At 51.8% G+C, this 25,760-nt stretch overlaps 1 protein-coding gene across 7 annotated transcripts in view; it reads left to right on the forward strand.

The window, feature by feature from the left end:
• The first annotated feature begins 3,636 nt into the window (after positions 1 to 3,636).
• RALB (RAS like proto-oncogene B) overlaps positions 3,637 to 25,760 on the forward strand; it is a 54,995-nt gene continuing 32,871 nt past the window's right edge. The window contains exon 1 of one of the 7 annotated variants that reach the window (XM_019022657.3): positions 3,637 to 3,703. In XM_019022657.3, the coding sequence (XP_018878202.1) occupies positions 3,685 to 3,703 (19 nt within the window). In that variant the 5' untranslated portion in view covers positions 3,637 to 3,684. Of the gene's footprint in view, positions 3,704 to 16,365; positions 16,595 to 17,323; positions 17,345 to 25,208; positions 25,298 to 25,760 lie in introns of those variants that run through there. The other 6 variants (XM_031008677.3, XM_031008676.3, XM_055380528.2 and 3 more) reach the window with 6 other exon arrangements.

A 25,760-nucleotide genomic window follows, 5' to 3' on the forward strand; every position in this document is an offset into this window, starting at 1 on the left:
AGGCTGCAGAACCCCAGAGAGTCTCGGCTCTCCAGCCCAGGTGCAGCTGCCCCTTGGGCAGACAGCCTGGAACACATCTGCTCATTAGTAGCCTACCCAGGCAGCTGGCCGAGCGCCTGTCCCTGAAGGCCTCCCTGAGCTCAGAGGCTCCCGAGCCCTGGCACTGAGGGTGCAATCCCCAGAGCTGCTTTCCCAGGCTCGTTGCACAGGCAAGTGCAGCCCAGGTGTCTGACAACTTTGGCTTCAGCGTCATGGCCTCCACATCGAAGCCGTTGTGGGACACCCAGGAGTCTGAGCTCAGCAGTGAGCTCGGAGCTTGAGCTTGGGTTGCAGAATCCAAAAATCAATTAATGTGGGGCTTGGGGGGAAATCTGTCTGACCGGTGGTTTGGCAAAATCTTCAATCACTGTGAGACAGAAGATGTGTGCTGCGTGCTGTGGCTATGGTGCGCATGGCTGCAGCTGCTGCCAAATAGGAAAGGCCCCCACAGTGCCTCCATCCCCCAGCCCTGCCTTTCCTCCCAAGTGCAGTGGGGGTGTCTTGAGTCGAGGGGCTCTCTAGGCACTCTGCCTCCTCCATAGTCCTCCAGACCCCCTTTACTTGAAGACTAAGCAACTAGCCCTTTGGCAGTCAATTCTAAGGGTGAGGGGCCTGAAGTGTCAGCAAGGGTCACAGCCAGGCGCCTGGCAGAGGCTGGAGGGGCAGAGGCAATGGTGATGGGAGCCAGTGAGGCCAGAGCATGAGCCAAATCTCCCCTCTGATCATTTTGGACCAAGTGCAGTGAGCATGAGTTGGAGGTGTCCCCAAATTGCAATCATCCGGGGGCTTCCTCTGTCTCTTCTTTTCGGGTTAGTTTGGCAGCAGATGTGAAGAAGGTGCTCTTCATCAGTCGCTGGGTTCATGAATGGTCCTCATTTCCTGAATCCTTCTGGATCGTTCTCTGAATTCAGCAGGGGCATGTCTCCCTGGGCTGACGGGTGGGGCTCCAGGTGCATCTGGCTGCAGCAGTCTGGGAGGGGGCCCGAGGTGCATGCAGATCTTGAGTGGGTCTCAGAGAAAGACACACACAGGCCCCACATGCGTGTGCACACGCACACATGGGCATGAATGTGGGTACGAGGCATGTGTGCTCCACACACTGACTTCACTGGGAACACTGACCCCAGCTGCAGAGAGACCGGAGCAAGGGCTGAGGGAGGCAGAGTGAAGGAGCGCTCATCCCTGGGAGGGCGCCTGGGAGGAGAAGTGAGTCATTGACCAGTGGTCATGGTGGGTTTGCCTTACGGAGCCATCTCTGGAGCCTGAGGTCACAGGGTCTCTAGCACTGGCCCTTCAAGTTCCTGGGAAGGGTTTTGACAGGGAAGTTGTCCACAAGGGCTTTCCCCCACTGGAACACTGCCTAGCCTTCTCAGAAATGCCCCATGTCTGTGGCAGGCTTGGTGTTCCTCCTGCCATTCCAGGCTTTCTGCTGCCCCTCCCCTCCCCTCCTCTCCCCTCCCCTCCCCTCTCCTTTCCTTTCCTTTCCTTTTTTTAAATAGAGATGGGGTCTCCTCACGTTTTCCAAACTGGTCGCAAACTCCTGGGCTCAAGCAGTCCTCCCACCTTGGCCTCCCAAAGTGCTGGGATTACAGGTGTGAGTCACCTTGCCCAGTAATTTGTGTAAGCATACCTTGGATTCTCTACTAAACCGCCTAGTCTTGCCAGTCACTTCCTAGTCTTTCCTGCCTCCTGGCCTTCCTTTATCTCAGTCCCCCGCTGCCTGGAATGCTCTAGTTCTCTCTCTTTCTCTCCCTCTTTTGTGTTTGTCAGAATCCTCATTGTTTTTTAAGCCCACTCAAGCCTCAAGCTCCACCTCTCCCAGGAAACATGGGGGCCTACTTTAGTCAAAGAAGACTCTTAGCTCTGAAGTTCTTTGAAATCATCTCTTCGCCTGAGGCTTCAGTTTCCTTACCTGCAAAAATGAGACAATACCATGTCATGGTTTGTTGTGAACATTCCCTGTGATGACCTTCATAACAGTGGCCAGCACACAGTAGGTGCTCAGTGAAATCCTCATTCCTTTCCTGCATTACGCCAGGCACAAAAATACAGATGTGAGATGCGGCCTTGGCTTCTTGGGAGGGAGCAGGGCTGGGGTGGAGGAGGCCTGGGTGAGGGGTTCCATACCTACCCAGGGAAGGGAAGGGATGGCAGGAAGCCTTTGAGAGGACCTGCTACTGGGCTGGGTTTGAAGGACAGTTAGAGGCCATCAGGAGCACCCGAGGAGCAGGAGTACGGTGAGGCAGTGGGGCAGGAGGAGGACAGGCTGGGAGGATGGGAGACGGATGGTGGGAGGGGCTGGGTGCGGGACACTGTCGGGGGCAGCCGGAGAGAAGATGAGAGCCTGGACTTTATGAAGAGGTGAGGAAGTCACTGAAGGAGTTGAGGGTGGGGGCAACAAGTGGGAGAGGCTGAGCCAGGAGAGGCGGCTCAGTGGCCTGCAAGGGTGGGTGGGGACCAGTGGAAGGCAGCCCTGACTCAGGCTTAGTCAGAGATCCTGGTCCAAGGTCACCTGCCTGCTCCCCGCTGCAGCCTCACAGTGCCCTTCCTGGAATAAAAGGTGGAAAATGAGAGTTTGCTGTTTGGGGCTGCCATTCAACTTGCCCGGGCAGGGAGGATGATGGCTGAGGGCCGCCAGCATCCACGGCCCTGCTCAGTCCCCATCTCCTTGCACCCACTGTGGTAACCAAGCTCCCCACCCTGACACCTGGCTTGTCTTTTCTGGGGTGGTTTCTCCCTCAGGGACTTCGCTCCTCTGTTCAGTCTCTGCCGTTTGCACAGCCCCTCAGCTGAGTCGGTTTCAAGTGAGCAGAGCACACAGCAGCTTTGAACACCAGCCACGCCGGGCTGGGGAGGAGGGCAGGGAGGAGGAGTGTGGCAAAGGCAGCCACGTGCTCCACGTGTTCCTCTGGATGCCCCCGCTCCTCCCGGCGCCCCGTGAGGGTCTGTGTTGGTCCCTGTTGTGCCCTGATCCCCAGCACCATGCCTGGGGAACCGTTAAATGGATGCTTATTGAACGCCAGGGTCGCTGTCTCCAAGTCTCAGGTGTATCGCGGGTGCACAGTACCTGCCTCCGCCTTGGATGCCTCTACCCCACCACAGTAGTATAATTGCCCAGGATGTGGGGCAGGGGCAGAGTGACAAGGGTTGGGGGAGATGACCCTCTTCGCCCTCGCCTCAGCAAGCCCTCTGCCAGTCTCACTCTGTCCTCCTCCGTGCATTCCGAGAGGTAAGCGCGACTAGGAGTGTGGGCCCAGGTGACCTACGACTGTTCGCGGGGGATGGGGCCGTCAGGAGGGGCGTGGCCTCCACTCCATGCCTCTGAAATGTGCTGGCCTCTGTCTGGAAATTGCTCACTTTTCTTACCACTGAGCTTGGCAGTCATTGGGGAATTTCTGGAGGGAGGGGGGATCCTGGAAGGAAACTACCGTGGGACCTGTTGTTTCCCCAGAAGCTCAAACACAAAGAGAGGATGGAGTGGAGGTGGTGCTGCAGAGGGGGCTGTTTTTTCCCTTAAGAACAAGCCGTCTCCTGTCGGAAAAAGGAAGGCCGTTATCCTTTCATCTCATGTTTTTTTCCTCCAACCCCGGGTCTCTGTGTGGGATTTCAGCAGCGGGAGAGCGGGTGGCAGGAGGAGGTCTCTGCATGAAACAGCGGCATTCAGGTGGGTGTCCGCCCTCGGTGTGGATTGCACTTCGAAGCCCCACAGTGACCTTGTGACTTGCCTGTTGTTATCCTCATTTGCCAAAGGAAGCTCAGAGAGGTAAACAGACTTGCCTGGGGTCACACAGCATGTACTCATGGAGCTGCTACTTTTTTTTTGAGACAGGGTCTCCCTCTGTCACCCAGGCTGGAGTGCAGTGGCATGATCTTGGTTCACTGCAACCTCCACCTCCCAGATTCAAGTGGTCCTCCCACCTCAGTCTCTTGAGTAGCTGGGACTGCAGGTGCATGCCACCACATCTGGCTATTTTTTTTTTCTTTTTTGTATTTTGTATTTTGTAGAGACAGGGTTTCACCATGTTGCGCAGGCTGGTCTCGAACTCCTGGGCTCAAGGATCTGCCTGCCTTGGCCTCCCAAAGTGCTGGGATCACAGGTGTGAGCCATCGCACCTGGCAGGAGCTGCTATTTGAACCCAGGACTGTGTGGTGCCAAAGTCATGTTAAAGCTTCCCCCTGGATGAGAAGAATGGCAGGCCTACACAGGCCTGCTATCCCCAGTCTTATTCTAGATCATGCCAGGCCTTCCCTCCATCAGAGCTTACTGTTTCCATGACCTCCTGAGTGTCTTTCCTGTCATGCCTTCTCCTGCATGTGCTGCTGAGTCAGTGTGAGGTTGGCTTCTGGGCACCTGGGTGAGTGTGTGGGGACTTGGGGAGACGGCATCTGGTGGGATTTCAGGCTGCCACATACTCAGCCTTTGGGTAGACAGAGAGAGCTGGGTTTTGGGGGACCAGAAGCCTATTGCTAGGAACTGGGAACAGAAGCAAAGTCAGTGCCTACAGCTGGAAAGGAGGCAGCAGTCACAAGGACCCCAGATCCACTGTCACGGGGTGTGCATTTGTCCTTAGTCCTGTGGGAGCTGACGGACGGGTTAACTTGGATGCACCAGCAGAAAGCCACAAGGCTGAGACTGCCCAGTGGCGAAAATCATGCACCATGTGTCTGGGCCCCTGCCTCCCACTCTCCCAGAAGGGCTCATCCTTGAGCCTGCCCAAGGGGAGAACAGAGGTGGCCCTGGCTGTAAATAATCTCCAAGAGCCACAAGGCCCAAGGTCCCCTGCAGGGAGAGAAACAGCCTGTTTTCCTCCTAGGAGCCAGAAGACCAGGGGAGAAAGCTCAGGAGAGAATCTAGTTCACAGGGCGAAGATCCATGGAGTGCCTGCTATGAGCGGGGCTCGAAGGTGTGTGGGTCCAAAGAGGAAGGAAACAGCCTCCTCACACCCTCAGGATGGCTGCTATTAAAAGAGCAGAGAGGGCCAGGCATGGTGGCTCATGCCTGTAATCCCAGCACTTTGGGTGGCCAAGGTGGGCGGATCACCTGAGGTCAGGAGTTCGAGACCAGCCTGGCCAACATGGCAAAACCCCGCCGCTACTAAAAATATAAAAATTATCTGGGCGTGGTGGTGTGCACCTGTAATCCCAGCTACTTGGCAGGCTGAGGCAGGAGAATCACTTGAACCCAGGAAATGGAGGTTGCAGTGAGCTGAGATCGTGCCATTGTACTCCAGCCTGGGCAACAAGAGCGAAACTCCATCTCAAAAAAAACAAAAAAACAAAAAAACAAAACAAAACAAAAAACAGAGAAGAGCAAGTGTTGGAGGACATGGAGAAATCGGAACCTTTGTGCACTGCGGGTGGGAATGTGTAATGGTGCAGTTGCTATGGAAAACAGTATGATGGTTCCTCAAAAAATGAAGCAGAATTAACATAAGATCTGGCAGTTCCACTTCTGAGTGTATACCCGACAGAACTGAAAGCAGAGTCTCAGAGATATTTGCACACCCACATTCACAGCAACATTCTCACGATAGGCCAGAGGTGGAAGCAACCCCAGTGTCCATGGGCAGGTGAGTGGATAAACAGTGTGGCACACGCGATGGAATGATCCCTCAGCTTCAACAAGGAAGGAAGGGCAGGCCATGACACAGGTGAACCTTGAGGACATTATGCTAAGTAGAATAAGCCAGTCATGAAAAGACAAATACTGTATGATTCCACTGAAACCTGGTACCTGGAGTCGTCAAATTCACAGAGACAGAAAGTAGATTGGTGGTTGCCAGGGGCTGGGGGCACAGGAGGGAAGGGCAGTGAGTGTTCAATGGGTGTAGTGTTTAGACTTCTAGGGATGGATGGTGATGATGGCTGCACGACACTGGGAATTTACTTCATACCACTGAACTATACACTTAACAGCTAAGATGGTGACTTTTATATCATGTATATTTTACCACAATTAAAAATAATTTTAGGCCAGGCGCGGTGGCTCACGCCTATAATCCCAGCACTTTGGGAGGCTGAGGCGGGTTGATCACGAGGTCAGGAGATCGAGACCATCCTGGTTAACATGGTGAAACCCTGTCTCTACTAAAATTACAAAAACAAAATTAGCCGGGCATGGTGGTGGGCGCCTGTTGTCCCAGCAACTTGGGAGGCTGAGTTGGGAGAACGGCGTGAACCCGGGAGGCAGAGCTTGCAGTGAGCTGAGATCACACCACTGCACTCCAGCCTGGGCGACAGAGCAAGACTGCATCTCAAAAAATAGTAATAATAATAATAATTTTAAAATTAAAACAAAACAAAAAATAAAGTGGCCTGGTGTAGTGGCTCATGCCTGTAATCCCAGCACTTTGGGAGGCCAAAGTGGGAGGATCACTTGAGGCCATGAGTTCGAGACTAGCCTGGGCAACACAGCAAGACCCCCATCTCTGTTTTTTTAAAAAGTAAATAAAAAAATAAATAAAATGGACGCAGACTAACTGGCTTCCAGGGGCCAAATTGGCATGGTGCCCTTGGCATTGTATTATGTAATCTTCCCATCAACCTCTGTGAGAGAGAGCTCCCTTCGTTCTGATGCAGAAACCGAGGCTCAGAGGCATGCCTTTTCTTGCCCAAGGCGTTCACTGGTCTTTATGTCTCAGGTGAGCGCTGATTCGGTGCATTGTGCTGGGCTGTAGCATTGGCACTCCGTCTGCCAGGGCTTCTGATTTCAGCCAGGGGCCCTCATGTACTCAAAACAAGAGAAGAGGACAAGGGCCATGTAATTGGTTGTGAAAATGTGTGGACAGATCAGGGAGGCCTGAGTCATCAAGAAGGCTTCTTAGAGGAGGAAGTGGGAGAAGTCCAGAGGCTGTGGCTGGGCCACCACTCTCGGCCCAGCCCTTACCAGTACTCTGCTGGGTGGGAACAGGCTGTGTGGGATTCCTCAGGAGAAGGGCACATGCCACTGGAGCCATGGGGAGGAGCAGGGCCTGGGGAGCACCTCCCTCCATCCTCCTGGTGCAGGAGAGCTGCCACACATTGTCTCATTGGAGTCCCCAGCAGTCCTCACTGGGGGATCTTTCCACACCTGGGGAGGGAGTCCCTCTGCCTGAGAGCTGTGTCTTGGGCCTGCCACTCTGGCCTCCTCTCTCAGCAGCTGGGGGATTTGATGCTGTTGGCGGGTGTGGGCCCCAGAGATTTGCTCACCTGGAGATTCCTGGGCTTGGGTAGGGTTGTCAGATTTTGCAAATAAAAATACAACATGCCCAGTTAAATTTGAATTTCAGATATAAAAATGCATCATTCTTCATATAAGTATGGCCCCTGTATTGCATCGGTATTTCATGTGGCAAGTCTAGTCTTAGGGCTGTGTCCATTAGAGAAGGGGCAGTGGATGATGCTCTGGGTGTTCCAGGGCCTGCCACAGACATTGCCTGTATTAGTCTGTTCTCACACTACTATAAAGAACTACCCGAGACTGGGTAATTTACGAAGAAAAGAGGTTTAACTGACTCGCAGTTCCACAGGCTGTACAGGAACTATAGGTGGGGAGGCCTTGGGAAACTTACAATCATGGCAGGAAGTGAAGGGGAAGCAGGCACATCTTCACATGGCAACAGGAGACAGAGAGAAAAGGGGGAAGAGCCACACACTTGCAAACAACCAGATCTCGTGAGAACTCACTATCATGAGAACAGCAAGGGGGAAATCTGCACCCATGATTCAATCACCTCCTACCAGATCCCAACCCCAATATTGGAGATTGCAATTCCACATGAGATTTGGGTGGGGACACAGAGCCAAACCATATCATTGGACATCCAGGCCCAGGCCCAGCCCGCCCCGGCTCTGCCGAGACACGTGAGCAGCCTTGGTTGGAGCTGCCGCTCAGTGGGAGCTGACCAGGCAGGTAGCAGGGGCTCGTCATTACCTGCCATGATGGCTCACAGCCTCTGTTCCTGCCAGTGTGCTGTGTGTCTCGCAGAGCCTCAGCGGGAGACTGGCACTGTCAGTAAGCTGGGGTCAGCAAGCTGAGCTCTGCATGGGCCTCCCCCATCTCCTGCCTGTGTCACCAAGGCCTCCTGAATAGCACCCCTTCATCCTTGAGTCTCCTAATCACCCTTCTAGCCATTCCCTCATCCATCCATCCATCCATCCATCCATCCATCCATCCATCCATCCATCCATCTGTCCATCCGTCCATGGACAGATACTTGTTAAGACCTACTGTGGGCCAGATGCTGTGGCAGCCACTTTGATGTATAACACCCCAGCCCTAGGAGGGATGAAAAGAATTCATAGATATGACCTCTGGTTAGCCAGAGGACCCAATTTCCCATGCTCAGGCACCAGGTGATCTGGGGAGAGATTGTCCAGAGGCAACCTTTAGACACTAGCCACTCTAGGAAAGTTCCTGGAGGTAGCTTCAGGCTGTGATACAGTGGGAGCAGGAGCGCTGGGAGGCCAGGAGTCCCAAAAGTCAGGGAGCTCAGCTGGTTCTGCCAAAGGTGTGTGAGATGCTTCCCCCAGTGTTCTCTGTCTCTTTCGTGCGCCCTGGTGCCGAGCGCCCACTCAGGAAGAGGGAGAGCCGTGGGACCTTCGAGCCACACTTTTCTGGCTGTTGGTGCCTGGCACAGCTTCTGCAGATAGCAGAGGCTCAGCATGGGCTCGTTGACTGACTGTCACTTTATAGATGAGAACACAAAGGTCCAGAGAGTGGAGGTAACCTGTTAGAGGTCACACAGCTTTGCAGCATGGGTGGGAAGGTGGTGGACTGGGACAGGGAGCATGGATATGGTTGTCAGGCATGCTTGCTTTCAGGCTTGGTCTGCCTCTCACCAGCTGCGTGATTTTGGAAAGACATTGAACTCTCAACCTGATAGGCCTCACCTGTAAAGAGGACATCACAGCTCCCTCTCAGGCTGTGAGATCCTGAACTGCTGAGGGGAGGGGAGGAGTGCTCTGCAGTGTCACTTGAGAGAGTCCTCATGGCCACACCTGCCCTAAACAAGCCCCTCAGGGCCTGCCGAGCCCTGGGCCTCTTCTCCTACCTGTCTGGGGTCAAGACAGGGAGCAGTGGGCCCCAGCAGCAGACAGCAGGAATCGGACCTCCTGCTAGTTGGCCTTCCTGGCGCCCTGCAGGAACCAGGAGGCCTTGCTCTGGGGTGTGTACAGCTGCCTGGAGAGCTTTCTGTGATTTATGGCCTGAGTGCCAAGGCTGGATTTACTGCCTGCACGGGTTGTGCAAGGAGGCCCCTCCCCCGGGGCAGGGTGTGGAGGGGAGGGAGCCCTGAGCCCCTGCCTCTGGAGCTTTCCCAGTGGGGACCAGGCCTTGATGGGGACCTGCCAGAGATGCTACCTTCCCACCGTGGAGCCCACCCCAATGTCATTGCTGCTTTATTTTCGTTCCTGTCTGCCAGAGTTCTTCTTAGCCATCGTAAAAAATTAAAACCCGATAGAAAATAGGGAATCGCCCTTTGATCCCCACCCCAGAGATGCGCATTTTAATGGTTTGGTGGTCTTACCTCCTGGTGGAGCGAGGGTCTGGGGCCTTCTCAGGTATGTCCTTTTACTCCCCCACACCGCATTCCTCGAGCCTCTGACCCTTTGGCCTTGCCCTGCTCTCTAGCAGATGCAGGGAAGGAATGGGGCCGTCTATAAAAAAATCCACAGTTTAAAAAATGCTGCTCATAAAAATTCACCAGGGCGGGGTTTGGCATTTGTGGGTGGGACAGAGTGACAGAGGCTGCATGGTGCTTTGGTGACGGGCCAGTCCCAGTCCTGGGGTGGCCCATGGCACTGCCCCTCCTGAGGGCTGGAGGAGGAAGGGGGATGGGCTTGGGAGACAGAGGGGCATCCACTTTCCCTTTGAAGTGCACCCCACTCCTCCCCCCATCCTAGAATCAGCCTGCAACAGTAAGCAGTGACTAAAGGGCCCTGAGGCCTCTGTGACCTCTTGACTCTCTGAGACCCGGGGTCTCCTCTATGAAGTGAGAATTGCTGTGTGGGGCCAGGAGAGCACAGCCGAACGTCTAACAGTGCCAAGCCCACCACCAACATCCTTTCCTTCCTCCTCCCCCTTCCTAACTCGGGTCTTCATGTCCTCTTTGTCTGTCTGTCCAGCCATCCAGAGCTGGCTGGCTGCTAGCGTCATGTGCTTCTGCAGATCAGGAGCACCCCTGGGCCAAGGACCTGGATCCGCCTGGGTGCGGTCAGCATGTAGGATAGGTGGGCTGCAGGTGTGGCTGTGGTTCCCCACGGAAGGGCAGGTGTCTGTGACTGGACCTTCAGGTGCTCTGACGTTTAAAGGGCAGCAGAGGTCACGGGGACCATGAGGGAGAGCCTGTGGCTGAGTGCAGTCCCCGCTGCGTCTGGTGTCGAGGCAGCATCCAAGGAAGCCCTTGTGATGCTGTCAAGAGGACAGCTTAGCTGGGGAGGGAGGGAGGGGCCGAGCAGGGTCCTGTCACGCCCTTGGATGAGGTTGGCTTCCTGGTAGGCTGCAAATCATATTTCACTTTGGAAAGAGCTCAGCGCGGAATCTAGACACTTGAATCTCATTTTATCTCGCAGTGGAGTACTTCGCAGCTGTCACCCCGTGGCGGCTTTTATCTGGTTACCTGGAGGTCGGTACCAGATCTGCAGCTGTTGTTCCTGTGCAGGTTGTGGGAAGCGCAGAGCATGCGTCTGCAGAAGAGGGAAGGGGGAGGACACAAGAGGACGTGCAGTGGGGATGAGCAATAGTGAGGAAGGCGTATGTCTCAGTTACAAGACAGACTTGACTTCACTTCTGGGAGATAACTCTTTGTAAACTATGACAGCAGAAAGATAAGTCCAGCTAATTAAATAATTTAAAATTGAAATTGAGATGCATGAGTTTTTTTCCTAATGTGTTTCCCAAGTAGCTTTGTTCCTGTTGGAAGATGAAAGCTTCTCCTTTAGCGAATGACTTGGGCCTCTGACTTTCTAAGAGAGCAATTCCCAGGAACATCTGGTGAGTGCCTGCTGGCTGGCTGGGCTGTAGGGACCACCTTGAGAGATGGTGATGGGGAAAGAGAAGCCCTCAATACCACACTTAGGGAAAAGTGGTTTTTAAAGTCCCTCGTAAAGTCCTGACTTACCACAGTTTAGTGGCAATGACTTACCACAGTTTAGTGGCAATGACTAAACTGAGAAACAGAGTCAAGCGTTTGAATATGTTTAGGAATCAGTAAAGGGCAAGAGCTTTTTTTGGTAGCTGCCTGCAAAAGGCTGCAAGGAAAGGAAGGCTCAGGGCTACTGCTCAGGCTCTCCACGAGGGTTCCCGCGACGCATTGCCCTTACCTGGTGCTTTGCATGAGAACTCAGGAGTCTGAGCTTTTTTTGGATGAGGGGTAGATCCCTCCATCCTAGTGATGTGAATTAAAGATCTTAGGTCCTCCTCTAAAGACCTCCCACAGCCTAGAACTTCAGGTTTTCATCAAGTGCCCAGGACGGAATGGGAATGGAGCTGTAACTAGCCATTTATTCCTGCATGTGAATGAGCCTGTGCAACCCATGCCTGAGAACAGGACCAGGCAGCAGGAAGTGAGGCGAGAACCTCTGGGCACCGAGGGGTGGTGAAACGCAGAGGGGAAAGCTGAGAGAAGGGCCGAGGGCAAGCTCCTCTTTCTGTGGCTGCTTGGAATAGTGTCTGTCCAGAATCATCAGCAGGTGAGAATGGCTGTTCCCCCATCTGTAGATTGGCAGCCTTTTTTCTTTTCTAATTGATGCGGTCACCAAAGATCAAATGCCCCCAGGGATGCCCACAGAAGCTTGCCGGGCCTCTTTCTAATAATACCATCTATGAATACACTCCTGCCAGCTCATGGAAGCAAGTCTCCACTGCTGGCTGATGTTCTGGGAAATCCATACCCTCCCCCATTTCCTTCCTGGCTTTTGAGTACCCATGTCCCTGGTGTCAAAGCACCTCTAGGGATCTAAACTTCAAACCTTGCCTCTGGTTCCTCTGGGGTTTGGCAGGAAGACTGTTCTGTTTGGTCTTCAGCTCTCTTCAGCTCTCTTGCTCCCTTCCTCCTGCAATCTCTCCAAATCTCTGATCTGAGAGCTGATTACCCTGTCTAGCCCTCTGGACCCCACTGTGCGTGGACCCCCGGAACAGCATCCTAACCTCGGTTCCACATCCATCCCTCACAGCCCAATCTCCCCACCACAGCCAGAGTAATGTTTTTTCTTTTTTCTGACAGCTTCTTGCTGTGTCGTCCAGGCTAGGGTGCAGTGGCACGATCTCAGCTCATTGCAACCTCTGCCTCCTGGGCTCAACCTCCACCTCCTGGACTCACTCAGTCTCCTACCTCAGCCTCCCTGGTAGCTGGCACCACAGGTGTGCACCACTGTCTGGCTAATTTTTTTATTTTTTATAGAAATGGGGTCTCGCCATGTTGCCCAGGCTGTTCTTGAACTCCTGATCCCAGGAGATTCACCCTCCTTGGCCTCTCAAAGTGCTGGGATTATAGGCATGAGTTACCATGCCTGACCCAGAGTAATCTTTTTAAAACCAAAATCAAAGCATGTCAGCCTCCTGGTTTGAACCTTGTGTTAGTCTTTTTTTTTTTTTTTTTAAGACGGAGTCTTGCTCTGTTGCCCAGGCTGGAGTGCAGTGGCGTGATCTTGGCTCACTGCAACTTCTGCCTCCTGGGTTCAAGCAATTCTCTGTCTCAGCCTCCCGAGTTGCTGGGATTACAGGCATCCACCACCACGCCTGGCTAATTTTTTTGTATTTTTAGTAGAGATGGGGTTTCACCATGTTGGCCAGGCTGGTCTCAAACTCCTGACCTCATGATCCACCCACCTTCATCTCCCAAAGTGCTGGAATTACAGGCATGAGCCACCGCGCCCGTCCGTGTTAGTCCATTTTGTGTTGCTATAAAGAAATACCTGAGACTGGGTAATTGATAAAGAAAAGAGGCTTAATTATTAATTAGCTCATGTTTCTGCAGGCTGTACAGGAGGCATAGCACTGGCATCTGTTCCTGGGGAGGCTTCAGGAAGCTTCCAGTCATGGCGGAAGGCATAGTGGGAGCAGGCGCATCACATACTGAGAGCAGAGATAAGAATAGGCGGGGAGGTGCCACGCACTCTTAAACAACCAGACCTCGTGTGAACTCAGAGCAAGAACTCACTCATGCCAAGGAGTAGCACTAAGCCATTCATGAGGGATCTGTCCCTATGATCAAAACAGCCCCCCACCAGGCCCCGCCTCCAACAGTGGGGATTACATTTCAACATGAGATTTGGAGGGGACACACATCCAAACCATATCAAACCTCTTCAGCAGTTTCTACTGCACTAGGAGTAAATTTCAAACTCCTCTGTAAATTTCAAACTCCTCTGTAAACAGGAGTAAATTTCAAACCGAGAAGCCCCTGCATCATCTGGCTCTTGCCTCCCCTTCCAGCCCTGTGTGACTCACTTTCCCCTGCTCACCATTCCAGGCCTCCTGACCATTCTCAGCAGTACCAAGCTTTCTTCTGCCCCAGGACTTTGCACAGGCTTATGCCTCTGCCTGAAATACTCTCCTGTCCTTCCTCCCACCCCCATCTTTTGCTAAGATTGATTTTTCTCATCCCTGAGGTCCTAGCTTAAATGTCACTTCCCAAGAGAGACCTTTTTTGTCCACCCAGTCTAATTTGTAATGACATAATTTGTAATTTTTGGGGTGCTTGTCTGTTTACTGGCCTCTTCTCTGTCCTTTTGTGTGAGTTGTTCACCTTGCATCCGTCAGAGCAGGCTAAGCTATGTGCAGTCACAAACAACTCCCACATTGTAGTGTCTTCAAACCATAAGGGCTTATTTCTCAGTCATTCTAAATGTCCATCACAGGTTGGTGGGGGGCCTGTGCTCATTGTAGAAACCCTGGCTGATGGAGCAGTCACATTTCCTAACATTCTCAGTAGCCATACCAAGGACAAGAGAGCTCTGGAGGGTCTTATATTGGCAATTAATTTCTCCAGCCTAGAAATAATTATGTGTCATTTCTGCTCACAAGTGATCGGTTGGAGCTAGTCACATGGCTCCACCCAACTACAGGGCTAGGAAGTTTCCAGTGCTCACAAGAGAGGAGTAGAAATGTTTGTCAGACAGCACTAAAGACTCCCACAGTAATCAATAAATACTTTAGAAGGATGGAGTGTCTAGAATGCTCTTTCCATGGCAGCAGTCGTTTATAGCATCCTTAAGGAGTCCTGCTGGGGATCTTGTATTCCTGCTGCTCAAGCCCCTGGCTCTGGTGGGAGTCAGAGTTCTGGTAGGGAAACTCAGCAGACAAGAGGTCCCCTGAGACCTGGAATGAGCCACCTTAGAGGCAGCCGAGGCTGGTGGCTTCTTGGTTCCCTTCTCCCGTTGGGACACGTTTCCCCTATTGGTGTCCTGTGTGAGACAGCCCCGCCAAAAGGGTCCTGCCACTCCTCTCTGAATATACTACACAGCTCAGGGTCTGGCATGTCCAGGATCTGAATAGATGATCCTGCTGGAGGAGTCCCAGTAGGACCCCTCCGAGTTCTAGGCAGGCAGAGAATGAAAGCAGCATTTCTCAGAAAGCCCTGTGCATCCTATTACCAATGCAAAGGAATGGCACTTCAGCACCCCAGAAAAGGTGGGGAAACCTCCTGCATCTGCTGTGGGTCCTAGGGGATGGGGGGCAGGTGGGAACAGGAGAATCCTGGCCTGTGGCCTGATTTCTGACCCTGTTCCCTCAACTATCATGCCCTTTTCACTTGGGTAGGCTGCTGCCGCTGCTCTCCTCTCTCTACTTGCATTGGACAAAGGGTACCACCACAGCAGGCCCTTTCCACCAGGCTGCACGCGGTCACACTTGATACAGATGGGCTTTGGGAGATAAGGCTGTGCCAGATTGGTGATCACGCACTTGACTGTACATCGTGGCCTCCGGTGGCAATCACTATGTAAGCTCACATTCCTGAGGCACTCACCAAGTTCCTAGCACTGTACTGAGAGCTCTATGTGGACTTTCATGTACATCTTCTTACCTATAGTATGGAGGTGCTGCTATTGGGCAGCTGGTGAAACTAAAGCCCATAGAAGTAGTTTCCTAATTAAGTAACTGCTAGTCACAAGGTAGAGCCCTCCTTTAATCCTATGCTTCCAGACTCCAAACCTGTGCACTTAATTGTTACTCTGTAAGAAAAGGTTTGGGTCTGATTCCTCTTCCAGGTTATAAATACTAGGGAGCTTCCTCTTTGAGAAGCCTCCTACCCCATCTCCTTACTGTACCTAGCAAAGTGTCTGTCATATGATTAGCACTCAATAAAAGTTTTAAATGTGAATGAGAATGGTAAAAACAGAATACTTAGTAGGCTAACACTAGGATATTCTTCTGATTGCACTTTTTTTGTTAAGTTGGTCACTTAAGACTAAGGTAAAGCTTCTGTGCTTTTTGATATAGATGCTGATGGAGGGACTGGATCTGGTAGATACATAGCAATCTAATCAAGGACCAAAGCCTCCAATATAGTATACACATGCATCCTAACTTACAATGATCAACAATGAAAGAATTAATTACACTGTGCTAGCAGCCATGGATATCACATTGCATAAGAGATAGTTCCCTCCCTTAGAGATAAGAGAGGCAGACGTTTAAACTGTCAGTTGCGATGGCTTGTGACTCTCATGAGGTCTGCGTAGGGGTCAGCACGGTCACAAAACCTGTGGAGGAGGAGGTGGTTAGGAAGGAAAATCCACCGAGATGAAGCTGTACTGGATACAAAATCACACGTTCCTGGGCTTTGGCAGGAGAAAACCTGTTGGCCGGGAGCTTGCCCACTGCACTTCCTGCCTCGAGGCTATGGCTGGGGTGGGATTCTGGCCCTTGTAGGAGGCCTGGGTCCAGTCACCGCGATGCACTCACTAACTCCATTACTGCTAATGGGATGTCATCAGCGAAGCGAGTGGTGGCGGCAGGTGGAGTCCCGCCCCAAGACCCCCGGGCGGCGTCCCCATCGCCGCGCTCCAGCACTCTTCGCCACCTCGTAATTTTCTTCTGTTTCTGTATGATCAGGTCTGTCCTTCGCTTTTGCTTTCCATTACTTCGTCCTGGTCCTGGCCTGAATCCCACAACTGGCGCTCCACCTTGTGCACCCGCACCCGCCCTCAATACCGGCGGGCAGCTCCTCCACTGCCGCAGGGTTACCAGCTGCGTGTCCGAGGGGCAGAGAGAGAAACAGAGGGGGACGGGGCAGGCGCGCCGGGCCCGCCCCCCGTGCCTGGGGCAGCTTCTCATTGGTGAAACCTCCTCCCCGGCCGCCCGCTGCTTGGAAAATCCGCCTCGGATTGGCTGACAGCCCCTCGACGGGCGTGGCTTCCGAGGAGAGGGCAGGAACGGAAGCGAGGGCGCGCTCTCGAGAGGAGGGGTTGCCTAGGCGACGCCGGGGGCGCGCTCGAGAGGTGGGAAAGCGAGCCCGGCTGCTCAATGACAAATCGGTGGAGGACGGCTGGGGTCCGGCCCCGGGAGGGGGCGGGGCGCGTTTAAGAGCTGCGGGCCGGGTGCGGACGGCGGAGGCGGCGGGACTGGTCCCTGGTAAGGGCGCGGCGCCCGCGGGCCCCGGGCGGGGTGGGGCGCGGGCTGGGGAGTGGGGTACGCCGCACTCCCGCAGCCTCTTGCTCCCTCCGTGCCGGGCTGTGGCCGGGCGGCGGCAGGACATGTCGCGCCCCGAGGCCGGCGGAGGGCGACGCCCCGGCAGCGGCCCCGCTCCGCTCCGGGAGGACTCCCTGGGGGAGTCTCGGCTTCCTGGGCTGCCTGGGGCTGAGGAAGTGGGGGCGGCCTCCGCCTCTCCCTTGTCGCCGCGGTTCCTTCCCTATCCCGCAGATGGCTCTGCTTCCACTTCCTGCCGCGGGCCTCCCGCTCGGGACCGTCCACTTCCTCAGTCCTCCGGCCGCGGCTTGGGCAGGGTCAGGGCTGGGAAGTGTTGCAAAAACTTACTGCCCTCGGAACTTGCGCGCGCCGTGAACTGGGCGGTGTTCCTAAAGGGCTTCGGTTTGCTGGTTTTGTTTTGGTCCTGTCTTGCAAATGAGCATAAAGTTGTTTCTCCCCCAGCCTCCTCCCCTTTCCTTTCTGATAGGGGCCAGCGGCGAAGGGGCTTCTAAGGGGAAGCGCCTGGACTGGGCATCGCCGTCCCGGTTCTCGCCGCCTGTGGGAGTGTGAGGTTAACCGTGCTCGGTGCAGGGTTGCGGGGCGCGGAGCTTGCTGCGTCCACACTGCTTGTGTGAGCAGTGTCCTCTCTGGGCTCATTTCCAACGAGAAACGTTGGAACTTTGGTGTTCTTATCAGGTGAGTCTTCGGGAGAGAAGTGCTTGTGCCTGGCGAACTGAATGAATTGGCCGTGGAAGAGACTTGGCTGATTGCTCATCTGGGTTACCTGTGACTCATCTTCAGCCCTTGTAGAACAGTGCACTTTCTGCTCTGTCCTGGTTTCCTAACCTCATTTCTTCTGAAGTTTTGGGGATGGATGGTGGGCATGGAGTATCAGAGGGGATAGTGAATCTTTTAGAGGTGTCAATGACTGATGTTCCAAGCAGAGCCATAAGATTGTTGGATGTCAAAGCTCAGAACCGGTCAAGGCTCAGAATGCTCCTTAAACCTGGAGCAATAGAAGCACAGTATCGAAGTTCCCAGAAATGGGGCGACCATGAAAGGTAGCACTGCATATTGGGAAAAACAGGAGGGGTGAGTTTGAAGACCTGGGTTTGATGCAGGTTCTGAGAGTTTACCGGTGTTGTGATGTGGAGCACGGTCTTTCCCCCTCTGAGCTCCAGAGTCAGCAACTGTAGAAGGGTGATGATAGTTATCCTAATTGTTAGGATTAAACGAAATAGGAGCGGGGGAGAAGAAGGCCAGGGAGACATATCCTTTGTGCGTGGCTTTAGTTGTCAGCCGGTCTGCTTTATTCTGACCACATCTGGGGCTTTCCTTCCTTGCCCATTCACATTGCTTCCCATTGGAAACAGCACTCTTATCGGAGATCTCAGCCAGATTTCCCTCTGCCCGAGGAGTAGAACATTTTCCCAGGATTGTGTGTGGAAAATAGTGTAAGTTATTAGATATCTTTTGGGAACTTGGGACCTAGACCATAAGGATAAACAGGATTTAGAGTCTTCCACGGCATACGAAGAGATTTTGGTAGAAGATGAGGGTAGAAAAGTTCTAAATTCTTGCCTTGACTGAAGATGGCTTGAGATTCCATGAAAAATTTTAAGCCTGAGAATTGAGATAATCCTTTTTTTGTTTGTTTTTGGGGGCAGAGTCTTGCGCTATTTCCCAGGCTGGAGTGGAGTGGTGTGATCACCGCTCACTGCAGCCCCCACCTCCCAGGCTCAGGTGATTCTCCCACCTCAGCCTCCCGAGTAGCTTGGTACAGTCTTGCACCACCATGCCAAGCTAATTTTTGTATTTTTTGTAGAGATGGGGTTTCACCATGTTGCCCAGGCTGGTCTCGAACTGCTGGGCTCAAGCCATCCTACCACCTTGGCCTCTCACAGGTGTGAGCCACCCCGTCTGGCAGGGATAATCCTTTCTTCCAAATCACGTAATCCTACTATGCCTCTTTGCATTTAGTTGCTAAATTCTTACCCCCCTCATGTAATTTATGGAAGTTAGAAACATCATTAGAGACCTTTCTTGAAAGCTAAATTTGGAGACAATGTAAGACTAGAGTGCGAAGAGATCTAGGTGAACTCTGTAGTTTTCCAGTGTAACTTGTCTCCAGATGGTATACAGGAGTCCCACTTTTCCTTGGCTCCAGTTACTGCTAAACAGCCCCTGCTCTAGACATGCAAGACGCTTGGTTTTTTTTTTCGTTTTTTTTAAATGAATGCATGTTGTTCTGAATGTTACCGCAAAGAGAGCCGAGCACAGAGGAAAAGGAACTCTTCCTTCATCACATGGTGGAGTAGTTAAGGAGAAGGAGAAAAACTAACAGTTACTGAGCATCAGCTGTCTGCTTGGCACAGACCACTGATCCAAGCCATACCAGTTAAATATGTGGCCTTGGAGATTTGACCATGGGCTGTCTCCTTTAGCTCCTCAGTTCTTTTGGTACCTAGGAATATACATATTGCTGTATGTGTACACATATTCTTAGATATTCCAAAAAGCAGAGGGGCCAGTAGGCAAGAGAGTTAATGAGTCTTGGATAGGTGACAGTGGAAAGAAAGATGAAGAGGATGTGGAAGTGAGTGTCAAAGAGGGACAGTATATGTGCTTACTAGAAGCAATTGCAAAATTCTAGCCAGGTCTCAATTTCAAGTTTGTCACTTTAAAGTAGCTGCTTATAATTTTCCTTAGTGTTCTCCCGGCTGTTTTTGTTTTTGGTGATGGTGGCTAGTTGTTTTTTAGTTGAAATCTAAATGCAGAAAAGAAAAATGCCATTAATTGATAATTACCAATATATTGTTTTCATTGTTGGTTTTGTCAGTGCTTTGTGGGCATTTTTTATATATAGCATTGTTCCAAGCTATGTGATTTTACTGAGTATACGGCATGAGATGAAGGAAAATATAGTAGTTTGGTCCTGCGTGCCTGGCTGCCTGTAAAGTTTGCCTACTTTTTGAATGAGTTTTCTGTTGCTGCATAACAAATTTCCCCAAACTTAGCAGCTTAAAACAACAGACATATATGATCTCACACAGTTTCTGAAGTTCTGGAATCTGGGGACAGCTTGGCTGGGTGCTTCTGGCTCATGGTCTCTCCTGAGGTTGCAGTCATCTGAAGCTCGACTGAGACCAGAGGATCTGTTTCCAAAATGGCACATTCACATGGCTGTTGGCTGGAGGCCTCAGTTCTACACCATGTGGGCCTATCCACAGGGCTTTTCACAACATAGCTTTTCTCCCCAGAGCAAGTGATCTGACGGGGGTGGGGAGAGAGGGAGAGAATGAATATGATAATGATCAAGATGGAAGCAGCAGTATATTCGTGGCCAGTATGGTTTGGATGTGTCCCCACCCAAATCTCACCTTGAATTGTAATCCCCATAATCCCCATACATTGTGGGAGGGACTCGGTGGGAGGTAATTGAATCATGAGGGCAGTTTCTCCTATACTGTTCTCCTGATAGTGAGTTCTCACGTGATCTGATGGTTTTACAAGCGTCTGGCATTTCCCCTGCTGGCACTCATTCTCTCTCCTGCTGCTCTGTGAAGTGGTTCCTTCTGCCATGATTGTAAGTTTCCTGAGGCCTCCCCAGCCCTGCGGAACTGTGAGTCAATTAAACCCCTTTCCTTTATAAATTACCCAGTCTCGGATATTTCTTCGTAGCAGCATGAGAACAGACTAATCCAGTGTCTAATCTTGGAGATGGCATACCATCCCTTCTACCATCATTCAGACCAGACCTGGCACAATGTGGGAGAGGACTACAAGAGGGGAGGTCAGGGCACATCAGTATTCTTGGAGGCTAGCCACCACAACTTTTTTAAGGTTTAGTCCAGACATCATTGAGAAAATCTTTCTTTCAGATGTTTACTGAAGTATACTGTAGGAGATGGAAAGATAGCTGAAGTCTTTAGTATTGTAGAAGCTTTAATATTATATGTGAAACTTTTGTGTTCTTTCTTCTGGTTCTTTGTTAGATGCTGGAATTAGCCAAGTATGCAGTAGCTTTGGAAATTAGAAATTCAGATCTTGCTGGTTCCTAAACCAAAAGGAACATCTGAATTTTTTTCTTTAACCCCAAAACAAGTTGGTAAAAAAATATTGCGAAAGTAATCTCCTTTGATGAATGGCTTAAAATTAGTCATTCATTATCTGTGTGTTCTTAAAAATAAAACTCATTGGCAAAGTAGCTGAAAAATTTTGGGGAACCTAAACCCTCTTACTCCTCCCCATTATTTTAAAACTTTGGATACTGCTTGTTTGCCTAGCAATTCTTCAGTTCACTTTTGAGACCCTCATACATTTTAATTATTGACCTGGATAGAAGGGTGCTATTATTTTAGCTCCAGATGAAATCTTCCTGAAGTGCCTATAGGTGGAGAGAAGAATTTCTGGATCCTGAGCCTGAGCCTGGCTAAATGACCTCTAAGTCCCTTCCATCTCTAAAAATTCTATGATCCTTATTTTTTTTTATAACGAATATCCTTTAAGTTGTGCATATTTATAACAAAATATTTCATTGATCATGTTAAATTGCAACCTCAGAAGACAAGCTTTTCTGAGAATAGCTTTTGTTCTTCCCAATCCAGTTGAAGGTTGTTAGAGTCACTGTTAGGCAGAGTTGAAAAGTCAGCACTATTTGCACTTCCTCTGCTTCCTATTTTTGGCCCCTTGCCCATCCTCTGCCCTAATTTATGAGCTAGTTATCTTTCTTTTCTTTCATTCTACTTTCCTTGTAATCCCCCTCCTTCCTCCCACAGGAAGGATTGGTGGCCAGTCCTTTACTGCTGATAGCTGATGCTATTGTTAGGAATGAATTTTAGCCAATGTGTTACCTCTAGTAATACTTGCATGGCAAGCCTTTTAAAAATCTCAAATTATATGTGTTCACGTAGTAAACACTGCCATTTTTTAACATCCTAAGTAGGTCTAAAATTTAGTCACTTTCCTCATGTGCATTGTTGTCTCCTTAGTCCCCACCGTGTTGCCGGCCTGGCCTGGTGCATACCCACATCTGCTCTTGACCCCTCTGTTTTTCTACTCTGTAGCCAGAATTACCTTTTCAACATTCAAGCCTAATTATGTTACCCATTGACTTGAAACACTTCAGTGGCTTTCCAGTGCTTTCAGTCAAAGGTCCCAAATCCCTCAACTTGGCCTACACTGGGGTCTTGAATGATCCCGCCCTTCCTTACCGTCTCAGTGTCATCTTGTACTGGGCTCTGCCTCTTTCTCTCTGCTGCAGATAGCTGTGAAGGTCTTTCTCGAGTTTCTTGACTGGACTTTGCTTCCTCTTGCTTCAGGCTTTCCTGAATGCAGTGTGTGTGTGTGTGTGTGTGTGTGTGTGTGCAGGCACGCGTGATTGGGGGTGGGGGAGTGTGGAGGAGTCCTAGGTAGGAAAGCGCTTGGCACATTCACAGGGCTGGAAGAAGGCAAGGAAAAGGCCACGGAGGCCATGGCCAGTGGAGGGTTTAGCTGCTGCTCATGGTGGGCCTTTAAGGAGCGTTAAGCACAGTTTCATGTGCAGTGTTAGAAGCCCCATTGGAAGGGCTGTGTGGAGAACAGATTGAAGAGGGGCTGAAGTGGTAGTGAGGGGTCACTTAGGAAGCTGGGGCTGTTGAATGAATGGTGGCAGAGAAGATGGAAGAAGTGCATGGATTTGAAATGTATGTTGGAGATGGAATCGCTAGAAATGGTCATGAATTGAGCTGGGGAGAGGCAATGGGAGTCAAAAATGACTTCCAGGTCCCTGGCTTTGGTAACGACATGGATACTAGCGTGTCCGGAATTGGTGGGTTCTTGGTCTCACTGACTTCAAGAATGAAGCCGCGGACCCTCGCGGTTAGTGTTACAGCTCTTAAGGTGGCGCGTCTGGAGTCTGTCCCTTCTGATGTTCAGATGTGTTCGGAGTTTCTTCCTTCTGGTGGGTTCATGGTCTCGCTGGCTCAGGAGTGAAGCTGCAGACCTTCATGGTGAGTGTTACAGCTCTTAAGGTAGCGCATCTGGAGTTGTTCGTTCCTCCCAGTGGGCTCGTGGTCTTGCTGGGCTCAGGAGTGAAGCTGCAGATCTTCGGGGTGAGTGTTACAGCGCATAAAAGCAGCGTGGACCCAAAGAGTGAGCAGTAGCAAGATTTATTGCAAAGAGTGAAAGAACAAAGCTTCTGCAGTGTGGAAGGGGACCCGAGCGAGTTGCCAATGCTGGCTCAGGCAGCCTGCTTTTATTCTCATCTGGCCCCACCCACATCCTGCTGATTGGTAGAGCCGAGTGGCCTGTTTTGTCAGGGCACTGATTGGTGCCTTTACAATCCCTGAGCTAGATACAAAGGTTCTCCACGTCCCCATCAGATTAGTTAGATACAGAGTTTCCACACACAGGTTCTCCAAGGCCCCACCAGAGCAGCTAGATACAGAGTGTCGATTGGTGCATTCACAAACGTTCAGCTAAACACAGGGTGCTGATTGGTGTATTTACAATCCCTGAGCTAGACATAAAGACTCTCCACGTCCTCACCAGAGCAGCTAGATACAGAGTGTCAATTGGTGCACTCACAAACCTTGAGCTAAACACAGGGTGCTGATTGGTGTATTTACAATCCCTGAGCTAGATATAAAGACTCTCCACGACCCCACCAGACTCAGGAGCCCAGCTGGCTTCACTTAGTGGATCCCGCACCGGGGCTGCAGGTGGAGCTGCCTGCCAGTCCTGCGCCGTGCGCTCGAATTCCTCAGCCCTTGGGTGGTCGATGGGACTGGGCGCCGTGGAGCAGGGGGTGGCGCTCGTCGGGGAGGCTCGGGCCGCACAGGAGCCCATGGAGTGGGTGGGAGGCTCAGGCATGGCGGGCTGTAGGTCCCGAGCCCTGCCCCATGGGAAGGCAGCCAAGGCCTGGCAAGAAATCGAGCGCAGCGCCGGTGGGCCAGCACTGCTGGGGGACTCAGTACACCCTCTGCAGCCACTGGCCCGGCTGCTAAGTCCCCCATTGCCTGGGGCCAGCAGGGCTGGCTGGCTGCTCTGATTGCGGGGCCCACCAAGCCCACGCCCACCCGGAACTCCAGCTGGCCCGCAAGTGCCGCACACAGCCCCGGTTCCCGCTCGTGCCTCTCCCTCCACACCTCCCTGCAAGCTGAGGGAGTGGGCTCCGGCCTTGGCCAGCCCAGAAAGGGGCTCCCACAGTGCAGTGGGGGACTGAAGGGCTCCTCAAATGCCACCAAAGTGGGAGCCCAGGCAGGGGAGGTGCCGAGAGCAAGCGAGGGCTCTGAGGACTGTCAGCACACTGTCACCTCTCACTAGTAGTGACTTCAGTAGCTAATAAATGGGGGATAGTGAAGGAGCAGATTTTAAGAGGGAAGAATCAAGAATTCTATTTTGGGAATAAGTTGAGAATCTTGTGGCAGCCCAGTGGGCAGGGGCAGCAGCAAGGCTGTGAGCCTGGGGCCAGGAGAGCGGTCAGGGCTGCATCCTCAGGTTCGTAAGTTGTCTGTACAGCCACTCGGCTATATGTGGTGCAGATGAGGAGGGAGCAAGACTGAGCTCTGAGAAGTGCTGACATCTAGAGGGGGAGGAGGAATGCCTGGCAGGTGGCGCCGAGAAACGGCCCAGAGAGCCACCCGGGAAGTGCTCAGCCTGTGGGAGAATGTGGGCTGTGGAAGCCAGGAGGGATGGCCTCAGGAGGGGGACGCTGGAAGCGGCCCTATACAGGCCTGCTGCGGGCCTTCCCTTTCCAGGCAGCATTTTATCACTCTTGCTACTTGCTCATTTTAAAGAGGAGGAGGGCATGGGAAGGAAGAAAGAAGAGTTTTTTACTGGAGCTAGCTACGTCAAGTTTGTGGGTGATCTTGATCTCACAAATTTCTGTGAGCTTATGTTGGGAGGAAGTTGGATTGGAATGGTTTCCATAAATAGTGAGGGAAGGAAACAAAGGCTTTTGCTACCCAGTGTGGGGTCTGTGGGTCAGGAGCATGATTAGAGACTAGGTTAGTGGTGCCAAATCTTGGGCACCACTCCAGACCTACTGAATCAGAATATGCGTTTTCACAAGATTCCCAGGTAAACTATGCATTAAAGTTTGAGAAGCATTAGCATAGATAATTCCTATAGAGGAATTGTGTCATTAGCTAGAAGGATATATGGGGGTCAAAGGCGCGCACACATGTGCGAATCTTTAGGGTGAAGATTCAATAGAACATGTCTACATGCTGTTGGGGATGATCCTGTAGCAAAGTAAAGACTGATTGATGCTGCAGGAAGAAGGGTAGTGGTAGGAATTAAGTTCTTGGGCATGGTGGTGGTGGAGGGCTTGGCCTTTGCTAAGAGCAGGAATGTGTACTCCATGAGGCTGGAGACAAGGAGAAGAAGGGCGTGGAAGGTTTGTAGATTTGTTGAAGGAGCTCTGAGGGAGTTAGGGTTTGATGGCTTGGTGTTCTCTGGGACAAATGAGGTTAGGTTATCTGTCAAGAGTGAGCAGAGGGAGGGCACAGGGGAGAGTCACAGCGAGATTACTAGGAAGTGTGGGGGAATGCCCATTCGTGGTTTGTGATCATAAGTGCATTGAGAGTGGAGTGCTGGGAGGCTGCTTTCTTGAGTTTCTTTCCCTCGACAGCAGCATTTGCATGCCGGGTGCAGGTGCTGAAAACAGTGAGTGAGATGGGGGGGAAGGGAGCAGGGAGTTGAGGTATCTGCAAGAGGGCTTTTCTCATGTCAGGCTTTGGGATCTAAGCTGGTGAAGGGAGGCAGTGCAGCCCAGAGGGTCTTGTTTTGCAGAGAGAGAGTGCTGGAGGCCAATGCTTGCAGGTGTCAAGAGGGCAGAGAATTGTGTGTGGGGGTGGTATTTGAACAAATGAACAAGAAGGATGGAGGCTGAGGCTAGAGGGTTAGAGGAGATAACTGTTTCTGGTGACGGTGAAGTTCAGGTAATGACCATGATAATGTTAGATAGAAGGAAAGAAAGGGTTTTCGGAGAAGAGAGGATCAAGGACTTGAGAGGGGCCAAGCTTGGCTGGGACATCCACATGCACAGATGTCATTGGGGAGGACGACAGGAGTTGGGTAGAATGGAAGTCTGCAGACCAGAAGCAGATGTCCTCAATAAATGAGGGAA

The sequence above is a fragment of the Gorilla gorilla genome, chromosome 11 (assembly GCF_029281585.2).
Source record: "Gorilla gorilla gorilla isolate KB3781 chromosome 11, NHGRI_mGorGor1-v2.1_pri, whole genome shotgun sequence".
Lineage (NCBI taxonomy): Eukaryota > Metazoa > Chordata > Mammalia > Primates > Hominidae > Gorilla > Gorilla gorilla.